The sequence below is a fragment of the Aulonocara sp. 'chitande type north' Nkhata Bay genome, linkage group LG15, assembly GCF_057382095.1.
Source record: "Aulonocara sp. 'chitande type north' Nkhata Bay isolate Kocher_YH1m ecotype deep benthic linkage group LG15, A_spYH_male_GT1.1, whole genome shotgun sequence".
In the NCBI taxonomy this organism is placed as follows: domain Eukaryota; kingdom Metazoa; phylum Chordata; class Actinopteri; order Cichliformes; family Cichlidae; genus Aulonocara; species Aulonocara sp. 'chitande type north' Nkhata Bay.
Window position 1 is genome coordinate 30,816,044 of NC_141358.1, and position 21,412 is coordinate 30,837,455.

Sequence of the window (21,412 nt, forward strand, 5' to 3'; positions counted from 1 at the left end):
TTTCTATGCAAACAACTAAGAAATGCTACAATGTCAGCATTGTAAAAATAGGAATGACCTTTATTATCGATGCTACTGTGTATTTCTTACCTTGTGTGTATGCTGCATCATCAGAGCCCATGCTGAGTCTGCGAGGTTCACTCTGTCTCTCCCGGTGTGGCGAAAGTGGGTCTGAGAGATGCTGGGGGTCTGTCTCCACGAAGTGGTGGTCTTGGGGTAGGCCGAGGAGATTGTTGACGTCAAAAGTCGGGGACACGACTCCAGGGGACACAGCTGGGGGTTTGTTAGGAGACACTGTGATTTTAAAAGTGTATTTGGTGTTGGGCTGAGTGACCACCACGCGTGGGGAAGAAGCTGTACCCCCTCCTCCCACAGAGGGGCGAGATTTAGGTGGATGATGGTGGATGTAGGCAGGGCCCATGCTCACTTGACCCCCTATGTTCCTGGCACCTGAGGGCCCCTGTAAGGAAGGGTTTGTTGAGATGAAGAGTGTGTGAGGATTCCTACCCAACTTGGGCTGTGGGCGGGAGCCGGCTGAGGCAACAATGACTTCCTCGGAGGGAGTGGTAGCAGCAGTAGAGATGTAAACAGTGGGACCCGAGCCTCCGATTGACAGAGGGGTGGCAGGGACAGAAGCTGCCCCAGCAGATGAAGAGGAAGAGGAAGGGCAGGAGGACGTGGAGGATGAGCGGGGCCCGCTGCTCGTCCGCAGCACAGCTGTTGTAGAATTGCTCCTTTGGGGAGATTCAAGTTTGATCTCTATCTGATTCTTCCGTGGGCCGGTGGAGATGTTCTGGATATTGTACTGGCTGATCGCAGACAGGGAGCTGGGCATGACCGAAGAGGAGGAAGAGGAAGAGGAGCATGATGAGACACCAGAGGAAGAGGCCTGACTTCCAGTAGGAAGAAAGGAAGGCGCCTGGGGATTTGTAGGTGAGCTGATGGGCATGTAGACGTGAGAAGTTTGATGGCCCTGGGTCTGGGGCTGTGAGGTATGAGAGGAGGAGGAAGAGTGCTGAGTGCCGGACCAGGAGCCAGACAGGGAGGAAGGATGTGAGATCTGGTAGATCTGCTGCTGAGGCTGGGAAGTGGGGCTGTACTGGGCCCTGCCTCCCTGCTGCTGGTTTTGCCGTGTCGTACCGGACTGGCTAACATAAGGCCGAATGTAAATAGAGTTACCCTGTGGACTGCTTAGGCCCGACTGTGGCCCACCATGTATGTGCAAAGAAGTAGGGGTGTTGCGTCCTGTCTGAATGTTAGGGGCTAACGTCACGGTGATTGGGTTGAAGCGTGGTGTCTGCTGGGAACCCATAGCTGGTGCTTTGCCACCCAGAGGGTAGAGTCCAAGGTGCTGTGGAGGCTGCGGTTTACGCGGGGGCTCCATCACGCCAAATACATTGAAATTGGAGGGCACCTGCACTGGGGCTGACTGGGGCTCCTGCTGAAAGAAGTCACTGTTAGTGGCCTGGCCTGTAGAGAGGGGCCCTTCGCTCAGGCTGTGGGCCAGAGTCCGGCTGCCGTTCATTCTCAGGCTGTCCCGAACCGGGCCCACATGCACATTCTGAGGCTGCAAGTCCAGGTTCAGTTGGGTCATGTGATTATGGAGCCTGCTGAAGCTGGGGTCGTCTGAAAAGCTCAGGTTCCCTTCTTCGCTGTACAGGTAGCCCGGACTGACTTGGGACAAGTATTCACAGCAGGCGTCTAAATTGTTGTTATTCTGCAGGAGAGAGAAGAGACAGACTTGTTAGGCAACATGTGTGTTTGTTTCATGTTTACTTCCTTACAGGAAGATGAAAAAACTAAGATGCTTACACCATTTCCACATTTCCATTTTTGAGAATAGCATTTTATGGCCAGGTTGAAAGAAATAATAATACACAGGTACTGAAAATACAACACAATACGCAGACCTACAACAACACAACTACTGAAAAATTGTATGCAGGGATCAATGCTGTAACAAGGGGTGTGGAGCTTGTTTTCTTGGCAGCACCGCTGTCATGCAACAACTAACATACGAACCACAACTTCAGTAGCTCATCCAACTCATGAGTCAACATAATTCACAAGTTACTGCCAATAACAAATTTCCCACGTGTGGGACTAATAAAGGTTATCTTATCTTATCTTATCTTAAAATGATAAAAGAGACCTTGGCATCAATTATGATGAAGCCTTTTGAATTGATCATTGTGTGCAAGTTTAATTCTTTTTCTTTCTCTCTCTTTTTTTTTTTTTGGCAAGTTTAATTCTGATTAATACTGTAGATGGTGTAGTAATTCTATAGGGGACTAACAGAACATGGATGCCTCTCCATGGCATAATCTCTTTGGTCTTTCAGGCACGGGAGTTAAAATTAGTCCGTTATTCATTGTTAAGACACAAAAGTCCCTTTTCCAGTAGTACCTACTTGGATCGACTCGCCACGGTTCAGGGCTTTTCATTAGTACCTGGTACCAGGTGATTCGAGTAGGTACTAATGGAAAAGGAGCTAAAATGGTAAATGGCCTGCATTTGTATAGCGGTTTTTCTAGTCCCTAAGGACCCCAAAGCGCTTCACACTACATTCAGTCATTCACCCATTCACACACTGGCAAGCTACATTGTAGCCACAGCTGCCCTGGGGCGCACTGACAGAGGCGAGGCTGCCGGACACTGGCGCCACCGGGCCCTCTAAATTGATTTTGGTTTAAGATGAACCACCAGCTGTTACTCCCAACTCTACAAACTTGAACTACACTTTAGTCAATTCACTCAGTGAGTTTTGGGGTTTCTTTTTGTTTTTGTTCTTAAATGCACTACCAGATCATATCACACTTGACATCTTTCTAAACTGCGACAACTGATTTTCACCAATCAAAAACCTTGTTTAAAAATAAATAAATAAATAAAATAAAATAAAAACTAAACAAACCCCCCCGCCCCAACAACCTGATAATCGACTCAACTCATTTCATCCTGAGCATGATCATCCAGAGTATACAAAATACTAGACATGTTTTATCAAGGCTGGACTAAAGATCCTAATTTCTTTAGAGTAATGTGGAAAAAAAACGTAACCTTGGTTGCCCAAGCACAATCAGGAGGTAAGCTTACACACTGCATTATTTTGGCCCACTCTCCTTTATGCCATAACATTCTTAGCTGAATTCATTGTTAGTATACACTACTATCCTGTTCCCAGGCATGAAAACTGCTTTGTCTTATTCAACAGCTATCTCAATTTATGCTGTTTTCTTTGTTGCATTCACTTCTAAGATACCAACACTGAGCCACTGACAGTTAATACAAAACACACAGACATGAAGCAAAAACACCATAAATTATGCAGACTTTATTTTCTTTCACATAATTGCGAGCAGAGGTGTTTATAACGCCCTTACCTGCAGAACACACTGGGAGACAACACCTTCTGGGACTTCAGGGAACTTTTGGCGCAGGTCATGCAAAACCTGAATATCAATCTGGTGGCTTCCCTGGGCCATTCGTATGATGCCAGGTCTGTTTGTTCTGTTCAGCACACGGGGAAGTCAGTCTCAGCAGCAAACTGCCTTCATTTTGAACATCTTCTAAATTGAAACAAAGAAAGGAAGGAGAGAATCTGATAAGGAAACAACACTCTCTCATGGTGCTTCTGTCAAATAGAAACATCTCTTTCTCTGTACAGACAATACTCTGACCACCATTTCACCATTATGAGTTGTATAACGGTGTTTTGTTAATATTCAGTAAGGAATCTGTCCAAGAGGCAGAAAAGGAGCAAATGTGGTCTATTGCAAATTTTCTCTAAAAGACATCCGTCAGCCGTTTGAGGTCGACTTTTTCATTATTGCCTGGGAGCTTTCAAAACAAAATTTCAGAGATGTTCAATGAGAACAGACAGCATTCATTTCAAAAGCCCTTCTCCCCACAAAGCTCCTTAATAAAAGAGTAGCAAAGGGAGGAAACCACCTCCAACTGACTACTGAGAAAAAACCTTTCCAACTCATCTCAACATCAACATTCACTTATTACAGAAAAGAAAAGGGCCTGAAAACCAGCGTAGTGTGGATGCAGATCTTCATATAGACAGGCAGCTGTGCAGAACAGTTGATTCCTCAGAATCCCACTGTATGATAAAGACCGAGCTAAAGGGCTGCATGCCATTTGTTAGTTTCCCTTCCTGCACACATAAATGTGAACCACTGAGAGAAACATTTGTGAGCCACAGTAATAATGCTGCTGCTTTGTTATGTTTTACAGCTTTTGAACAAAGCGCTGTTGGAAAATGGTTAAACAAACATGAAGAGTATGAAACTGCACATTTATATCTCCAAGCTAAACTGCTACAGAATAACAATGGACTTAATTTTTTGCCCCTTTAGTGCAAACTAAACATTTCTCCTTCCAGCTCTTCAAATTTGGTCTAAAGGGAATCTTTGAGGTTTTTACTTATTTCCTCTCATAATTTGAAATTCACTACATACTTGCAACAACAGTGAATGCAAAAATTAAACAATGCCAAAGCATTTTGACGTCAGGATTCGTAACCATTTCGAATGCCATAAATGCTCTGTTCTGTAAGCACAGAAGCCCCACCAACCTGGTCTTCAAACCTGTATGTGAGAGGCAGCCAATCACAACAGTGGGTTAAAGAGAGTAAAGCCTTACAGAGGGAACAGCTAAGCCAGCATGTTAGTTTGTAAAGTGCAAAGTTAGTCTAGTGGAGACTTGAGCAAATTAAACACATTTAATTAAGATTACATGTGATATTTATGGTTTGATTAAAATTTACTGATGCATCTCGATATCAGAAGCACTTCTATATTGGTATCAGCCATTATCACCCCTGCTGACACTAGCTGATATACAGTAAATAAAATACTGATATCAGGGGCTGACGTATTTGCTGTCTACCACCAATTTTGCTTTGGCTATACATTTTCATAGGCAGTGAGATGAAGAGCTAAAACACAAAACTCAAAAGGTGAAGCACCTACAGAAACCAAACAAACGAGAAAGCAATACTGGTATCATCTATCTTTCAAACTGTTGCATCGGCCCTGAATTTCACAACCATGTTTGCCTACTTGAAAAGGATTCTGCTGCAAGAAGTTAAATTCTACTTTTGGCACACACTTCTTATATTTAGTGTACCATCAGTAAGTCAGCTTGTATTAGTAAACACTTTTCTGTATAGTTCAAAATATAATAAACACCACGGGCTCCAAACCAGGACTAAAGAAAAAAAGAAAGAAAAAGAACAGAAGCGGAGTATGTTTTAAAAGACCAAGTTGGCTGGTAGGTTGTACTTCATTCAACGTATAAGCTTTACTCATACCTGGGAACTTGCCAAAGCAACCACACTTTACTACTAGCCACTGTGCAATTTCTCGAGCAGTCAACGCACTGCAGTCATCTTTCCTGCAAAAAACCTTTTCTATAATCCCGCTTCTCCACCATTATCCTGCTGTGTGAAGGAAGCACAAGCAGACAAAAGTGAATGCAGCAGCCATGAGAACTTCAAAGCGTTAGTTCATGACAGCCATGTTTAGTCTTCTCCCACACTTTTCTTCTAACCACACTCTTTCGAAACAGCTTTCAGTGGGAGGTTCAAATATGCCAATCACAACATTGTGACACATGAAGCACACCCTGTTGTGTTCGACGCCAGTCAATGCTAAAAAGGAATTAGTGATACATCTCAACAGCAATCCTAACATGAGATTTAAAAGTGAAATCATTTACAGAGACTTAAATACACTTACTTAATGATGAGAGAAATCATGAGTGTACTTCAACCTCACTGGGATCTTATTTCAGCCAAGAAGCAGCTGTTTTTGCCTTATCTGTGAAATGAGGATGTGTAATGTCATAACTTCAAAGTTGTAAATCAGTTCTGCAAAACATCCGTCTATAGCTGAAAGCAGTAGGAGGACCTATTTGCTACTGTCAATCGTAGGGTGGCAACTGCAAAGAAGTGCTGAAGCTCCTTTTCGTGTGAGAGACTAAAAATCCATAGCAGGCAACATGAAGTCAAAGCTGAAGATCTCCTTAGAAGAGCACTACCAGCATAGACAGTCATGTTTTCATCTAAAAAAGAAAATATATTTTCTTTCACAGAGATACAACTTATGATATTCTCCACTTATGAAAGACTTTTCTTTCCAGGTCCTCTTGAAAGAGAAGAACCATTAAAGTCTTGATAAAACTTGTCCATTACATAAGAATCTAAAATAACTGTCAGTGCTTTCTTTTGTCTTCTGAAATACAAGCAAATGGAAAGCTTTGCAAGTATGCCACCAGACTGTGGAATTCATTTAGAGGGTGTCGAAAAGAAGCACAAAGTGCAGCTTGATGAGCAACTAACTGCAAACCAGAGGAAAACAGTGTGCCGCATCTCAGATTACATGTTTAGAGTAAAGCCTACTACTCCAGTAAAGCATGCTCCGTCTCCACCAGCACACGAAGCTAATAAACCCACAAGAAAATGAATCTTTTTAAGTAGTCAACTTAGGGAAACTAATATATTATCAGTGTATATTTACCTGTTTGACTTACAGGCTAAGAGGATGCATGAGTGCAGGGAGCCAGAGGGCAACAGTCCACAATTTAAACTCCACTTAGAGAGCTGCAGCACAGCCGTTGTGGGACAATGGGAAAGGAAATTCGCTGTTTGGCGGCTGACCCAGTTACAGGTCAACAGCATGGTTAGATTGTTTCCCGACTTCAAAAAAAAAAAAAAAAAAAAAAAAAAAAAAACAGAAAAGAAAAGAAAAGAAAAAAGAAGGAAAAAAAGGTCCACACCTCTTCACTCTAGGTAATTATAGGTCTGTGAGCGGCCCGTGTATTAGGGGTTGCTCTGACAGGAGCAGATCAGTGCTTGCTGTCCCTGAAGGCAGCAGTGGAACGATGCCTGAGGCAGCACAGATAGAGACAAAGCTCCCATTGCTCAGGGTGTTATTCACTGTGCCAAAGCATTGACCCACAGCCCCACATTCATTTCTGGCAGTAGCAGGCCTTGCCATGCTACATCAATGGAGTCATTCACTACGCAAGACTGAATGCTCCTAAAAACGTCCAAATCAATTAAAGTTTAAATAAAAGGGGAATAAATCATCAACAGGAGCTCTTGGCAGCAATATCAGTCCAGCACCTGATGCTTGTGCAATCCCCCCCTCCCAAAAAAAAGTTAGCTGACAAAAAAACAAAAACAAAAAAAAACAAAAACAAAAACACACTGAATTACAGCTGGGCCATATCATACCGCTCACGGTAATACCGGTATAATGTTGGGCAACGATAAGAAAATGAAATATCGCGATAGAATATGGGTAAAACGCACATGTGCAGTGCCTTTGTACCTGCACCGCTTGATGGATTCTTGGAGCATTACAGCTATCGTAGGCAGGAGCCTCGCGGAGTGATACGTACTGTGCTTCAACATAATATTACCTCTTTTGAAGTTTTGTGGATATTATACATGGTTATGCTGAGGATATGTTGGCCAATTCCCACTGGAAATACCTTTTGGTTAAACTGTCAGCAAGGTTTTGCATTTGCACGGTTAAATTTTTATATAGCTTTAATGCACATAAAAAACAGCTGCTTGTTCAAGTGAAAATACATTATTAGTGCAAAAAAGTTGTGAAGTTGTAAAGTAATTTGTCTAGTGTCAGTTATATTGTTATCGCAAATTTTAAAATGTGTTATCGTGATAAATATTTTTGGTCAGATAGCCCTGCTCTACTGTGAACAATAAAATGTCATGTCGTACTATCTACTGATTGCAGATGGTGGAATGCATGATGGTAATTGTTTAGGACAGTGCTGAGCTCGTCATGTCAAGTCTTCAAATGACTGATCTTCTGCAGAAATGGTAGCTCAAACATTAAAAACATACAGGTTGAATCCAAAACGTCCCCTGCAGCTTTAAGGAGCAGCACAGCAGCACTGCATGAAATATTTCTGCTGTGTCTTGGTCCAGCAAAACCTAAACAAATAAAGACGCTAATTGGTAGCCTGTCCCTCCCTAACCCAAAACTCACATGTATGTGTAAGTTTGTGTGTGCATTAAGCAAACACACTAACACAGGCATGGACATGTCGTACTTGAAAACATCATGCACAGTCAGCTACTGCTAAACGCACTCACAGGACCAGTATCCACTCCTGTGAGTCATGACTGTGGCAAATTATTCTCAGAATAGCAAAGCAAGCTGCTTACTTACCAACTTAGAATAATGTTGCACATAAGCAACATATTTACAACACAGAGCTCTCAATAAGGCCAATCAAATCAGTTTAATTACACTTCAGATAGCAAGGAATGCACTAAAGATAACGCAAAGCTGTAGATCAAATGTGCTGTACTACACAGTGTAAGATTTATGATTATGCTGAGCTATAATGCAACTTGCAGCTGTCTGCTTCCATTTATTCACATTATTGTGTATTACTCACATATACGTGTTCTTAAAGAACGCAACCTGACTCATACTTTTTGCTCTGTTTCATTTCATTTCGATGCAATGACTTTGACCAATCACAGGCCTTACCTTGCCTCCCACAAACCATAGAAATGCATGGAAATTTTACTGAGGAGTCTAGTCTTAACAAAAGAGCTCTCAAGTCATCAAATAAGCTGCGACCACCTGAATCAAAGTGATTTCTCACCATATTAATGTCACAAGTCAGAGTAAAATAAACTTTAAGATACACTGCAATTGTGTAAGGAATCTTGAGACAACTGTTCAAGAAGACACACGCACGCACACACGCGCACACACACACACACACACACACACACACACGCGCACACACACATGCACCAGACAATGCCTCCTGAACAGAAACAAACCACACACATTAAGTGCAGAATCCAAACTGCCATCCACTGTCCATTGAAGCCTGGGCCTCAAAGGCCATGCAGAGCTGGGATCAACTCTGCTCAGCTTTTAGTTGCTCGCTTTTGAAAATAGGGACATGAAACTGTTCATGTGCATGCGTGCGTGTGCAGGAAATCAAAAATTCTTCAAGACCGCAGCCTGCAGATGGTAGTTGATTGGAAGCAGGCAAGAGCACCAGCTCCCCAGGTTAACCAACCCCTCCCAAGGCACTGTGGGAAACTGGGAGGTCTTAGAAGTGCGAAGACATGCCTTTCTCGAGAGGCCTCTCTGTGCAACCATGGACTGACAGCTTTTTCCAACTTTTTGTTTTCTTCTGTAAACACCATACAGGTAAAACAGCTGGCCCGTTGTGTCCATCTTTGCCTAATAAGGGAAGGAAAGGAAATGAACTCACCTCCTTTAAAATAAAAAAAATAAAATAAAAAATCCTCCTCCACCTACCTCTTCAGTACAAAATGTCTGTGGGCAGCACATTGCTGAGCTCATTAGCCAGGTTTTTAGAGTACAAATGTGTGTGTTCCATCACGCAGCCGGCCTACAGCTGTTTTCACCTGCAACCACCTCGACCACGAGCAGGAAGGTGGCGGGATGCTAATCCATTAACAAATCTAATTAAAAATACAACTGTAGCTATGCTGCTAGCTGACAACAGTTATTTCCAACCTGTAGCTTTTAAAGGCATGAAAAGGAAAAAAAATAATAATAAAAAAGTAAGACAATAAACTGTTTATTTGTAGTAAAACTGGCAAGTCATTAAGAACACATTAAAAATGACAGACTGATTTAGTTGAGGTGCTCTCTGTTACCTTTCCTAAGCAGGTTTATGCCATTTCCACACTGGCTTACTTTTCAAAGCTGGAAGCTATTTTCATCTTTTATCTACAGTCTGTGGCTAAAACATAACCTGTATTAAGCATTACAAAGCTACTGAGTTGACTTCTTCAATTCCTTTCGTAGTGCAAACTCCTCCGACAAGACAAAAGAATTTCTATGTTTACTTCTCTTGCAAAAAAGTTTGAAAATCTTAGACTTTGAAGACGCTTACTTGCCAACAATGGGGAGAAAATAAAAACTGCTTACAGACAACTTATTGAAAAATGAGAAGCTAGTTACTATAAACTAACCTGTCTTCCAACTGTATATCCATATGTGAAAACAAATTATGAGGACGTCAACTATCCACAACTACGTAAACAGGCTTAGCGTCACATAGCTGTTGCATTTCCTCTCTAACCCCGACTGGTCAGGGTAGACCGTTGCCTACCCTAAATCTGGTGCAGTAGCAATTTTTTTCCTTTCAGCGGAAGTTTGTCCTCCTCACTGTGTGCTGTTCATGGGAGAATCGGTGGCCTTGACCTTGCTATAAAGTTGCATGAGATTATTAACAGTACCAGGGTAGGGCTGCACGATTAATCGTTAGAAAATCGCGATCTTTTTTTTTTTTTTTTTTTTTTTCCGCCTGTCCCATTTGGTTCTTTAGCCATCAGAATTGTTGTCTGAAGACCAACAAGGATACCCAATGGATTTACTTTGCCAAATGGATCATCGTGGCATTGCCGTATTGGTCCATTTGGTCGATCTTTGTTTTTATTATTTATTATATTTTATTTTCAGATGTTACAGACGGGACAGACATGAGTGAGAGATAGGAAAGGGAGAAAGAAAGAGGAAGGAAAGGAAAAACAGAAGGGGAGAGGGACAGTGAGAAAGGGGGGGAGAAAAAAAATAAAAATCTCCTGGATCACCTGTTGAGAGAAGAATAGAAAACAAGCAAAAAAAGACAAAAAAAACAAAAAACAAAGCAACATACTAAACACAACACCATCGCATTAATCTAGCTAAGTGTAAACAGCAGTAAATACTAAATATTCAATGTTGTTGTGCAGCACGCAGGACAGATGTGCTTCGAAGTAGCAGCCAAGAAAGGTGTAATTTGGGTCTACGAGCAGTGAACACCCGTGTGCATACCTGTGTGGATCAGCGCGCTTGTATTCCAAAGGTTTCTCCATGTAACGATCTGCTAGGGAGTGTGGGGGGGCCACAGCCCCGTCCTCCAGGGTGTGAAGCAGGTATGGAGGAGATCAAAACTCCAGACATCCAGAGGCCCCCAGAACACAAGAAACCATGGAAGACCAACAGAGGGGCAGCCGCGCCACTGTGCCAGTAAGAGCTGAGGAGAGTCCCAGATGAGGGCTCACTCAGCAGCCGCGGAGCAGAAGCCAGGGGGAGTTGCAGTGACGCGCCCGTGAGCTCCGCCGGCCGCCAGCTGTGCCTGAGTGACCGAGCCCCAGGCCGAGAGGCCGGGGGCACCCCACCCCCGAAGGGGCCCGAGCGAGCCCCAGGCTCCAGGCCCCGATAAGCGGCCGCCAAGGAGTGAGCCGGTGTGTACCTGGACGCCCACCCCCAGACACAAAGAACCACCAACGCACCGACACCTGAGGGAGTCCGCCACCGGCAGGGGAAGTGGTGGTAGGTGGAGATAGGCCTCCAAACCTTGGAGGGCCTGAGGTGTCCCCAGAGAGGTGGCGTCTGATACCCAACCTGACATATAGACACAGACATACAGGCACACACAGACACAAACATCCATTCCCCCCCTCATGCTCTCATATGCACTCACTCCACACTCAACCAACGTGGAGACAGACATAAAGAGACGCTGTACACACGATCACACTCCCCAAGCGTACTCTACGAACCGGGTCTAGGTACCCTTGCTCCTGGAGGGGGGAACTGCACCCAGACCCAGGTGGTGTTACCCTTTTCCCTGCGGTGGGGAGAGGCAGACCACCCCGACTCCGTAGCAGCAGGGAGGCCCCACACTCCAGACCGCAGTCGGACGGCCAACTCCACCTAGCCCTCCCGCTCCAGCAGGCCGCAGAGAATAGGGGTGGGAGAAGACTCCAAACCTCCCTCCACCCGCTCATTGTAGTGTTGATGCATGTGTGTTCTAAGGTGCAATTAAAACCCAGGAGGGCAAGAAAAATCGCGATCTCAATTCATACTTGTGTGCGATCTCATTTCCAAATGACAACGATTAAAAAAAAAAAAAAAAAAAAAAAAAAGATGACAATTGTACCGCATTTTGATCCGGGACGTAATCTGCATGAAAACAAGCGCTCACTCTTCCTGCTCAACAAATGACAAGGGCGGAGCCTCATGCCACGTGATACAGAAGCTGGTTGCTAAAATTGGCACGGAAAAAACAACGGAGAGCACGTCAGGGATGACAAGAAAGTACCCAAATACCCAAATATCAGAACCTTATACAGCGCTTCCCTATACACGTCGAACTCCCGCAGGCACAAAGAAATTACGGAGGCTATTACTTATCACCTGACCAAAGATATGGCTCCCATCAACACTGTGCAAAACGAGGGATTTAGGAAAATGATCAACACCCTAGACAAACGCTACACAGTGCCGTCCCGCAACTATTTTTCTATTGTTGCACTACCTGCTCTATACACGCAGTGTCGAGCAACAGTGGAGACGGAATTTCAAGCAGTACAACATTTTGCGGCAATGACAAAATGTGAGACATTTGTTGTTTTTATGTTCAGTCTCAACTGTTACAAAGTTGATGTGCAGTTAATAAGTGCAATAAATATTTATATTGGAAAAGAAAATCGTGATCTCAATTCTAAGCAAAAAAAATCGTGATTCTCATTTTATGCAAAATCGTGCAGCCCTAGTACCAGGACAACAATGACTGAGTGATTCAAAAAAGACATGAAAGATAAGGTGGTGTTATTAAATTATGTTTTTCAATAAGAGATATTCTGATTAAGATCAGATCAGTATTTAATTCAGAAATCCAGTTTATTCTTTTAACTGTGTGGTGCATAGGATAATGGTAGCTGCCGAACTCCAACATTAGCATTATTGTTTTATTATTAGCCATACCAGGTAGCCATTAGGAAGAGCAAATGAAGTAATGAGACCATAAAGACACCTAATGTGGCTATCTGATAAGGGTGCCCTCAGCTGCTCAGTGGGGTTGTCATAGTGAACAGATGCATCATTTGGTTTTGAAAAGATTTTATGATCGATGTGCTTCCTGACACAGTTTCCCATTTATCTGTTCTTGGCACTGGCACTAGGAATACACTAGTTTGTGAATGGTCAGTGAATGGTTTTGGTGGCATGGACACTGGGCTACTGGCCCATGGATATATATATGACAAACTTGAATACTTTGCTCAATATTATACCACAAAGCAACCTTTAAAGAGTCACTGTGCATTATTGAAATGAAAGAAAAAAATTGTATGTAACACTAATTAACTTTTTCACCCCAATTATAATTCATCCCAACATTAAAACTAAAACACGCTGTGTGTGAAACACCATCAAGGTTTTAAATCCTGCCGTATACTTCTTTTCCATTTTTGGATGGCGTTCATCCATCTTTTCCTTTTCCAGCAACTGGCATCTTCATTTCTTATCAAATTACATTCTTTTTACATGGCTGACTTCAACAAGAGAAAAAATGCTGTCAGACACTGACAGCATTATTTGTTTAGAAGAGTATTCTGCATTCCTTCTGAATAGGAAAGGTTAGGGTCACAGTGTGAACCACATTGACATGCAAGAATGACATCCCGAGGACTGCTCCATAGCTGATCACAGGATGTTCATTTACTCACAGATTGTTGAGTCATTTTCAGACGTATACTGCAGGCCTGAATTCTTCTAGGACTTTTCTTTGCAGTGCAGTCATATTGAAATTTAACCTGCCAGTTTCCTAATATAGTTCATTGCAAGAGTTGCTTGCATTTGCTGCATTTACCACTAATGAGTCAGCTTCATGTGTGCCGCTGGCTCTTTCAGTTCACAAAACAAGAATTAGGTACAACCTGGATAGGTCGCCAATCCATCACAAGGCCAACACAGAAAAAGGTTTGAAACGATCATGCTTTTTTTCACCGTTTGAGGGAATAATGTATATGAAAAGAGGATGAAAGAGGATACATTTTCACATCAGGATGATAATCATCTAAATGTTTCAAAATCCATAATATGCTATGTCATGGGCCAGCTGAAAGCTTTGCTGTGTCCCTGACAGTCCCGTGTATGAAACACTGAAAGCCTGTAGAATGACTCGCTCTATCCAGGCACCTACTTGCCTAAACTACAAGGAGAATTTCCACTAGAGTGGTATGAACACACCTGAAGTGAAACATTTCCTTCTGTGTGCAAAATATGAGAAACTGTGGAAAACATTCATTTCTTATTCCCCAAATTGAAGTGAGTTTGCATGTTCATTTGGCTTAAGAAAAATCATGAAGTGAATAGCAGCAAAGGGGTCTTCATGCCAGGCCAAATGTGCATGATTGATTTTCCTTCCCCAGTTAGGTTTTTAAATCATAAATGTTTCTTATTTACATGTGTTTCAAATTTCACTGAATTTCAAAACATGATGAAAAGATATATCTCAGAACTTACATTTACATTGTCATTTACAGTGATGAATCAGTCAAAGAAACACCTCTTTATTGAGGCTGTGCAACAATCCTCCACCACTGACAGCAGTTGTTTTTGCAGACCCTACTCCCCGCTTTAACTTTCCTTAGGCATTATATGTCAGGACCACAGCCCAGGCTTAAAATAGAACCCTCAACAACATGAAAAGCCTTATCCTGAACCATTAATCTTTTTGTCTGCCTTCCTCCAGGGAAATCTGAATTAAAAGAGAGGGCGCGAGCAATCTACAAAGCAAATTAATAAGTGAAAATAAAGTGTAAAGCAACGAGGGCCTCAGCAGGGCACTGTGTTTTTCCTTACATTGTGGAAACATTAATTGTCAGCTGACAAGCCCCAACACACACTCTCATTGAGCAGGTACGTTAGAAACTATAAGTTAAACTTTCCAAGCCTAGTCTCAGGAAAGAGAGATAGAGATTAGTTTTCCATCTTTAAACCAATCAGCAAAGCAGCAGTGTCCAAACCATGTGACTGTGTACATTGCTTTCACACTTTACAGGGCCAGCATGCTTAGGAGGAGGAAAATGCTGTACAGACCGTTGGCACTCACTGCAAACTGTGCAGTTTTCACTCAAATACAGCCAGAGGCCAAGAGGAGGGTGGAGACTTAAACCAACCAATCCAAGCTGAGACTGCTAGTAAAAAAGAAATAAATAAAATAGCAATTCAAACATTTAAAATGGGTATATGAAGCTGTTGGATGAATATTTGAACACTTTATACCACAGTAGTGCACACAGTCTGACTCTGGTGTGACCAAACAGCTATTCATTTTCTGCTCCATATATTATCTATTATTCCCATCACTGCACGTCTAAGCGGCTGTCCAAATACAACAGGATGCACCAAGTTATCTTTGTCCTAGAAAAAAAAGAAAAGAAAAAGAAAAATTTTCAGATCTATTCCCAAAACTACAAGCTGCAACAACTACATGTGGGATGGCAAATGGCAAACTCTGGAAACCGACGAGCACAAGGATGCAACAGATCTGCATTTTGTGTGTAAGCATGAGGAAGGACGACAAGAGAAGATAGATAAAGACATGTTCCTGTGTCCCACGCGATGGCCGACAGGTTCAGTGACTCAGCTCCGAATCACCAAGTGCCCCCTGCTCTTCCTGTTCCTTTAATCGAAAACCTCACTGCACTTTTTCACAGATTGACACTGTACACTGCACACACTGTATATCTTTGACAATGTCAGTTTTGGCCGGCGGTCATAGGTTCTGTCCAATAATATGACGCGAGACTGGAGTAAAAGACATCCATGGATTGGCACTTTATTAAAGAAGGAGCATGATAACAGCACAAACACTAACTACAACTAAACAAAATGGCTTCCTTTTATACTCTACCTTTTCAGGTGAGCATCTGGAATAGCCCAAGTATGGGGGTTAACTAATCAAAATGAACACATAACCCTCCACACAAACAAACATACAATAACATTAAAGCACATCACAAACATATACATATTTCCAACACATACTATAAACAACCCAATAACATAAGCTTCACCCATTTCTATCTAAATTAAAACCCTCTTTATCCATACTCCCTAACCTGGCACACTGGTCTGCTCCAAGAGCTCTTAAACAGGTGATTGAGCCGCTTTCACTCTTTTGCTCCACATCCTGCAAGAAGCAACTAGGACAGGTGAGTACCTTTACAAGTTCTCATTTCACATATGTTTAGGTTATTGATAAATGATTAACTGCAAACAGCTCTAACTTTGGCTCTTCTCCGACACAGGTAGGATGGCCAGTCCCACTGTCTCTTTTCTGTTACAAGCTGTCAATTTAATTGTATATCAAATAACCTAATAAAAGACTCCAAAAGATCTAATGTGTTTTCTTTATTACCCTATTTTAAATTCCCAATCCAACAATTTATTATTAACAATACCAACCAGGTAATGGAACCCCTGGTCTCCATTACAGACAACCACAATGTACATAAACCTTCAAAACAGCTTTGAGTTTATTTACTGTCTGTCAACTAATTATTTCATCCCTACTGGTGGATATCCAGGGTTTCCCCACACACACTTTTATGGCAGCCCAAACATATTTTGAAGGACCTTTGTTTATTTTTGTTTTTCATCCCTCGACCCATCAGTTTGCTGTTGGACATTGGCCACATTGTCATATTAAAAGTTCAGATGCTACTAAACTTTTACCAAACTGCTAAAAGCTAAAGGTCATTGCAATAGCTCCTCTTTCTCACCTAGCTGGCTACGTCCCAGCTGTAAAGGGCTGACACCACACAATTTCAGAGCCAATGACCTACAGGCAGGCTGGTCAGGTTGATGCCTATGCCAGTCTGCTGTCTTGAGTCTCTTGAACCATTTCGCTCTGGACATGTGCTAGGGCTGAGCGATATGACCCAAAATTTATATCTCGATATTTTTTAGCTGGATGGCGATATAAGATATATCTCTCGATATTTTTTTAAAGCCTTTAAGTAAGAACAAAAAGAGAGTTCTTAGTCAAAGCTGTGTCCCAGATGTCACACAGGCACTTTTATGAACATACAGCATAGATGTACATGAAAAAAACTACTCAAAAATAAATTATGAGCATTTATTACGGAGAAAACGTTGAATATATTACGTTGAAGCACAGTACGTATTACTACGCGAGGCTTCTTGGTACCCGTAATGCTCCGACAATCCATCAAGCGGTGCAGCTCCGTAGCTTACCAAAGTCGTACTAAAAAATTTGACAGATTGCTGAGTGCTGTGTACCACATAAAATCGGTTCGCGGTCATCAAGCACAACCAGAATTCATACAAAAGGCGTGCTGTCAACTTTTGAGAGAATTAAAGGATCTTAGGCTGTGCAGCCCCTCTGGGCTGCATGGCGTTAGCGTGGTTAGCTCGATAACACGTTGACGCCGTCCAGCCCCACACACGGGGCGATGCGCTGTAAATCGTTAACGGAGATTTGCCGTGTGCATCTTGTCGCTGCCTGCAGGTGAAGCGATGGGGGAGAAGGGGGAGTTGTGTTCAGTGAAGGAGAGAGGCAAGGCCGAGTAACGTTGAGTAAAGACAAAAGTGGACGAAAGAGAGGCAAACTTGTGTCTCCACAACTATAATTATAACGTAACATAGACTATATCGATATAAAGGATATTGTCACATCTTATATCTCTTATAAAAATATATCGATATTTAAAAAAAAAAAAAAAAAAAACTCGATATATCGCCCAGCCCTAACATGTGCTGTGGTTAAGATGACCACTTTGACACACGCAGGAGGTGGAAAATTAGTGCCACTATTCTTCATTTTACTACACCCACAGAACAGAACAGAAACTACCATCAACAAAACTTCAACACTTAAAGTGTTAAGAAGTAAATTTTCAGTTTGAAAGAAGACATTTTGCAATCATCAACATTTCAAATTAAGATTTTTTCCCCCCAAAATGGTTTTTATAAGTTTTAAAATTAATGTTTTTAATCACAGGAGTGACGCAAACATGAACGTGAGGGAAACTAAGCATGTACTGCTTGACTGTTGGTACCTTAGGTTAACTCTGCAGGAAGTTTTGGCAGGTAGTTGTCAATCACTAGGAGGACTAACCCTGCTTCCATGCATTTGTTCATTTACAGCTGTCAAGTGGTCACTGTGTTCTGCCTCCCAAATGCAGCTGAGGCCAGAATGAAGAACGTTTCAAAGAAAACAGAGGTTCAACAACTCCAAATCTACTGGTCAAGTAAAAAAATAATACATCTGCATGTGCATGGGCAGTGAAGAGTTACAAATCAAAATATTTATCAAGTTTATTTTAGTTGTTTACTTGTACAGTTGCATGCAAATGGTTAGGTACAAAAGACTTAAATGAGTGAAATGATTCTCAAAAGGTAAAAAAAATAACAGCTGGAGAAAATTTCAAAGCTTTAGAAATTATTCGTGCTCTCTTGCATCACCGACAAAATGCACCAGCTAGAATCACCCATTCATTTCTGAATATTATACTGAAATTAAATTTGAAAAAAAAAATGTTCAATTGGTTTTTTTAAACATAAAAATTCAGAATTTCAGTTTCTAATCACTTTTTCAAATTGATAAAACTTTTGACCCTGACTTGGCTCCATATATTAAGGAGCAGCTGAAGGTTTTGTAATGCCCCTGACAGTCCCCTGCAGACTTGTGGACAATTAAACTGCATATGTTGCTTTTCTAGTACCGTATTTTTTGTACCATAAGGCGCGTTAGGCAAAACAAAACAGTCTGATAAGTCAAACTTTACTCAACTCATTCTTCTTGCTTCCTCCACTTCCGTACCATTGATTCATTAATGTTGAATTCTCTCTTTATCGAGTGGAAAAAAGTTAGCGTTCATCCTCCAGCTTCACTGTGTTTATGTTATGCTAACATAGCTGTGTCGCTAGCGATCACTTAGAACATTCATTATATACCAGCTAGTCTAATTTCAGTAACCCTTCAAAAGTCACTGTCGTTTCATTTTCTGTCTTCATTTATGTTGGAAGTGATAGCAGAGCTTTAATTTTTTCAGAAATCTCTCAGTCAGAACATGGCACAAGATTCAGCACACAGTGGGGAGGACTAGTGGAGTTTGGACCCGGATTACTCCGTGAGGCTTCTGACTACGGTAGCTGTAATGCTCCGACAATCCATCAAGTGGTGCGGCTTACCAAAGTTGCATTAAAACATTTTTTGACAGATTTTTGCAAGCCTTATAGTCCGAAAAATACGGTATGTCAATACACTTGAAGGTAAGATTTTCTTTTTGGTGGAAAAAAAAAAAAGTTGTTCCTGGATAACAAAATATACAAGACAGAAAAAACAGCAGATAAACAAAGGAACTTGGTGTGCTGAATGGAGCCTGTCCACAACAACAAGTCATACGGTGACTCATGGACATGTGGCAGAAGTAACCTGCTGGCTGCTCTAAAAACAACTGAACACCAGCTTAGTTGTTAAGTGGAAGAGAACATTGCACAAGCAGACTATGAATTACATTCATCAGCTACAAGAAATTTAAAGCTAGTTTACATTTACTAAGATGTGCACCTTTCTTCCTGTCACAACTGACGGTTTCTCTCCTCGTGCAGAAAGACAGTAAAAAAACTAAGGAAAATCCAAGTGATGTGAAAACCAATCTGATGAGAGGTTGGAAGTAGATGAACTCTGTTGGGGGGGTGGACCAAAAAAAGAAAAAGGTTCAGAAACAGTTGGTTCTGATAAATTTTCTGCCAGAAGTTTCAAAGACCACTTGGTTTTACTGTCCAGCTGCATGGCAGCAGATTCCTCCACTACATGTTTCTCAATGATTGATTATTTGGCAGCTTGAGGGCCAAGGCAGCAACTTCAGCCTCATTAGTGGCTGCTTAGACTTGGGAATTTATTGGACCGTGCTTACCTTTGCATCCTACAAATCAAATCAGGGTGTGACAAAAGCCGATAGCAAAGGTTTTTCAGATTGAGAGTAGAAAGGTGTAATGTCTTGATTGGTGAGACATTTTCAACAGACGACATTTGACAATCATGAGTAAGATCGTCAGTCTGGACTGAACAGTCTGACTCTGACTAATACCTGGTATATAGAGTGGTATCTTAACCATTCCTTGAGATAAAGTAACACACACAATAAAAGACATAAATACCAGACATAACTTCTATGTCAATCTCATTCCAGAGCCCCTCCTTCAACAGCCCCCCCCGACACACACGCCTTTTTCCTCAGTAGTGCAACAATACAGACACGCTAACAGAGCAAGCCATCTCCTGCCGAGATCCCACCCAATATTTCCTGCAAAACAAAAATCTTTAGGTGCAGAAATGGTCCAGGTTATTTATGCTACTTATCTTTAAAGTTACTTCTGATCACTTTTTGACCTTTTTGATGTGAAGACATCCAGTACAAACTAGAGACGAATGAGAGATGAAGTTTTGTATCTATTTACATTATTGAGGAATCTGTAACAAGTGATCTGTGTGTGTGTGTGTGTGTGTGTGTGTGTGTGTGTGTGTGTGTGTATGTATGCTCTGAATGTGCAATTGTAATCTTACTTATCCAAGTACATTTACAGCTATCTACTCTTCACTGTTCAAGAAACTGAGTGCCCTGCTTAAAGGCACATCCACTGAGGAGGAGGAAGCATTTCCTATCCATCTCTGGGATTCAAATCTTTGACCTTCTGGCTCACTGCAGTCAGAGCTTGGGTGGCAGTGGCATCTCTCACCACTCGCTGCAAGGCAAGTGTACACAATAAGACTTCTACGAGACTCCTAGCACTCAGACGTTTGGTGATGACATGGCAAGTATGCAGCAGCCAAATCTTCACCCTTTATCACCTTACGAAATGCACTTACTGTATGTCATCATGCTCTCTGAAGTACACAGACAGAGGGATATTAGCAGTACTTCTGTCTTTGGTCAGCTCAATCTATCGTTTCAACCCACCTCTGAGGGTGTTACCAGGTGGGAAAAACATTGTGAAGCCTTTTAACCACACTTTTAACAGGGTTTAAGTGTAGATTTAGGTTGTGAGGCTAAAGCAACAAATTTAGGCTCTTTCCAGAATAGGTGCCTCTCAGATTTCCTTTGAAGAAAGTGGAATCACAAATCAAACAGTTATTTTTGTGATTTGTTGAACAAATCCAAGCTTTTAAAATTTGGTTCAAAAAGAAGTAGACATCAATGCATGACTGTATTGCTAGAGCTCTGTCTGCTTGGCTAAGGAAAAAACCCTCCACCGGAAATACTTCCTGCAGCTGTTAGGAGTATCATTCCCCCACCTTGAGGCCAACCAAAAGACAAATAGCAGCCAAGTCATGTGACTCCTCTGCTGCTGAGATGCCATTGAGTTTTATTCTACCCTTCTAAAAAAAATTCAAGTCATACTTGTCTCCTACAGAGAGCGAGCCCTTTTCACCCACATCATTGTAATGCACTTGCAATACAAGCCATTAGTTGTCATTATAACCCTACAAATCACTATAACCACAAACTAAGCTTTCAGCCATAACTGGTCAGTTTATCTGGTCCACATTAAAGATTTCTCACTAC

At 41.9% G+C, this 21,412-nt stretch overlaps 1 protein-coding gene across 5 annotated transcripts in view; it reads right to left on the reverse strand.

The window, feature by feature from the left end:
• Positions 1-21,412, reverse strand: part of tab2 (TGF-beta activated kinase 1 (MAP3K7) binding protein 2) — a 46,694-nt gene that overhangs the window by 12,150 nt on the left and 13,132 nt on the right. For 2 of the 5 annotated variants that reach the window (XM_086262866.1, XM_086262862.1), the window contains exons 2-3: positions 3,384-3,569; positions 91-1,717 (exon numbers count right to left, since the gene is read on the reverse strand). In XM_086262866.1, the coding sequence (XP_086118992.1) occupies positions 91-1,717; positions 3,384-3,485 (1,729 nt within the window). In that variant the 5' untranslated portion in view covers positions 3,486-3,569. Of the gene's footprint in view, positions 1-90; positions 1,718-3,383; positions 3,570-5,747; positions 5,829-6,527; positions 6,686-21,412 lie in introns of those variants that run through there. The other 3 variants (XM_086262864.1, XM_086262863.1, XM_086262865.1) reach the window with 3 other exon arrangements.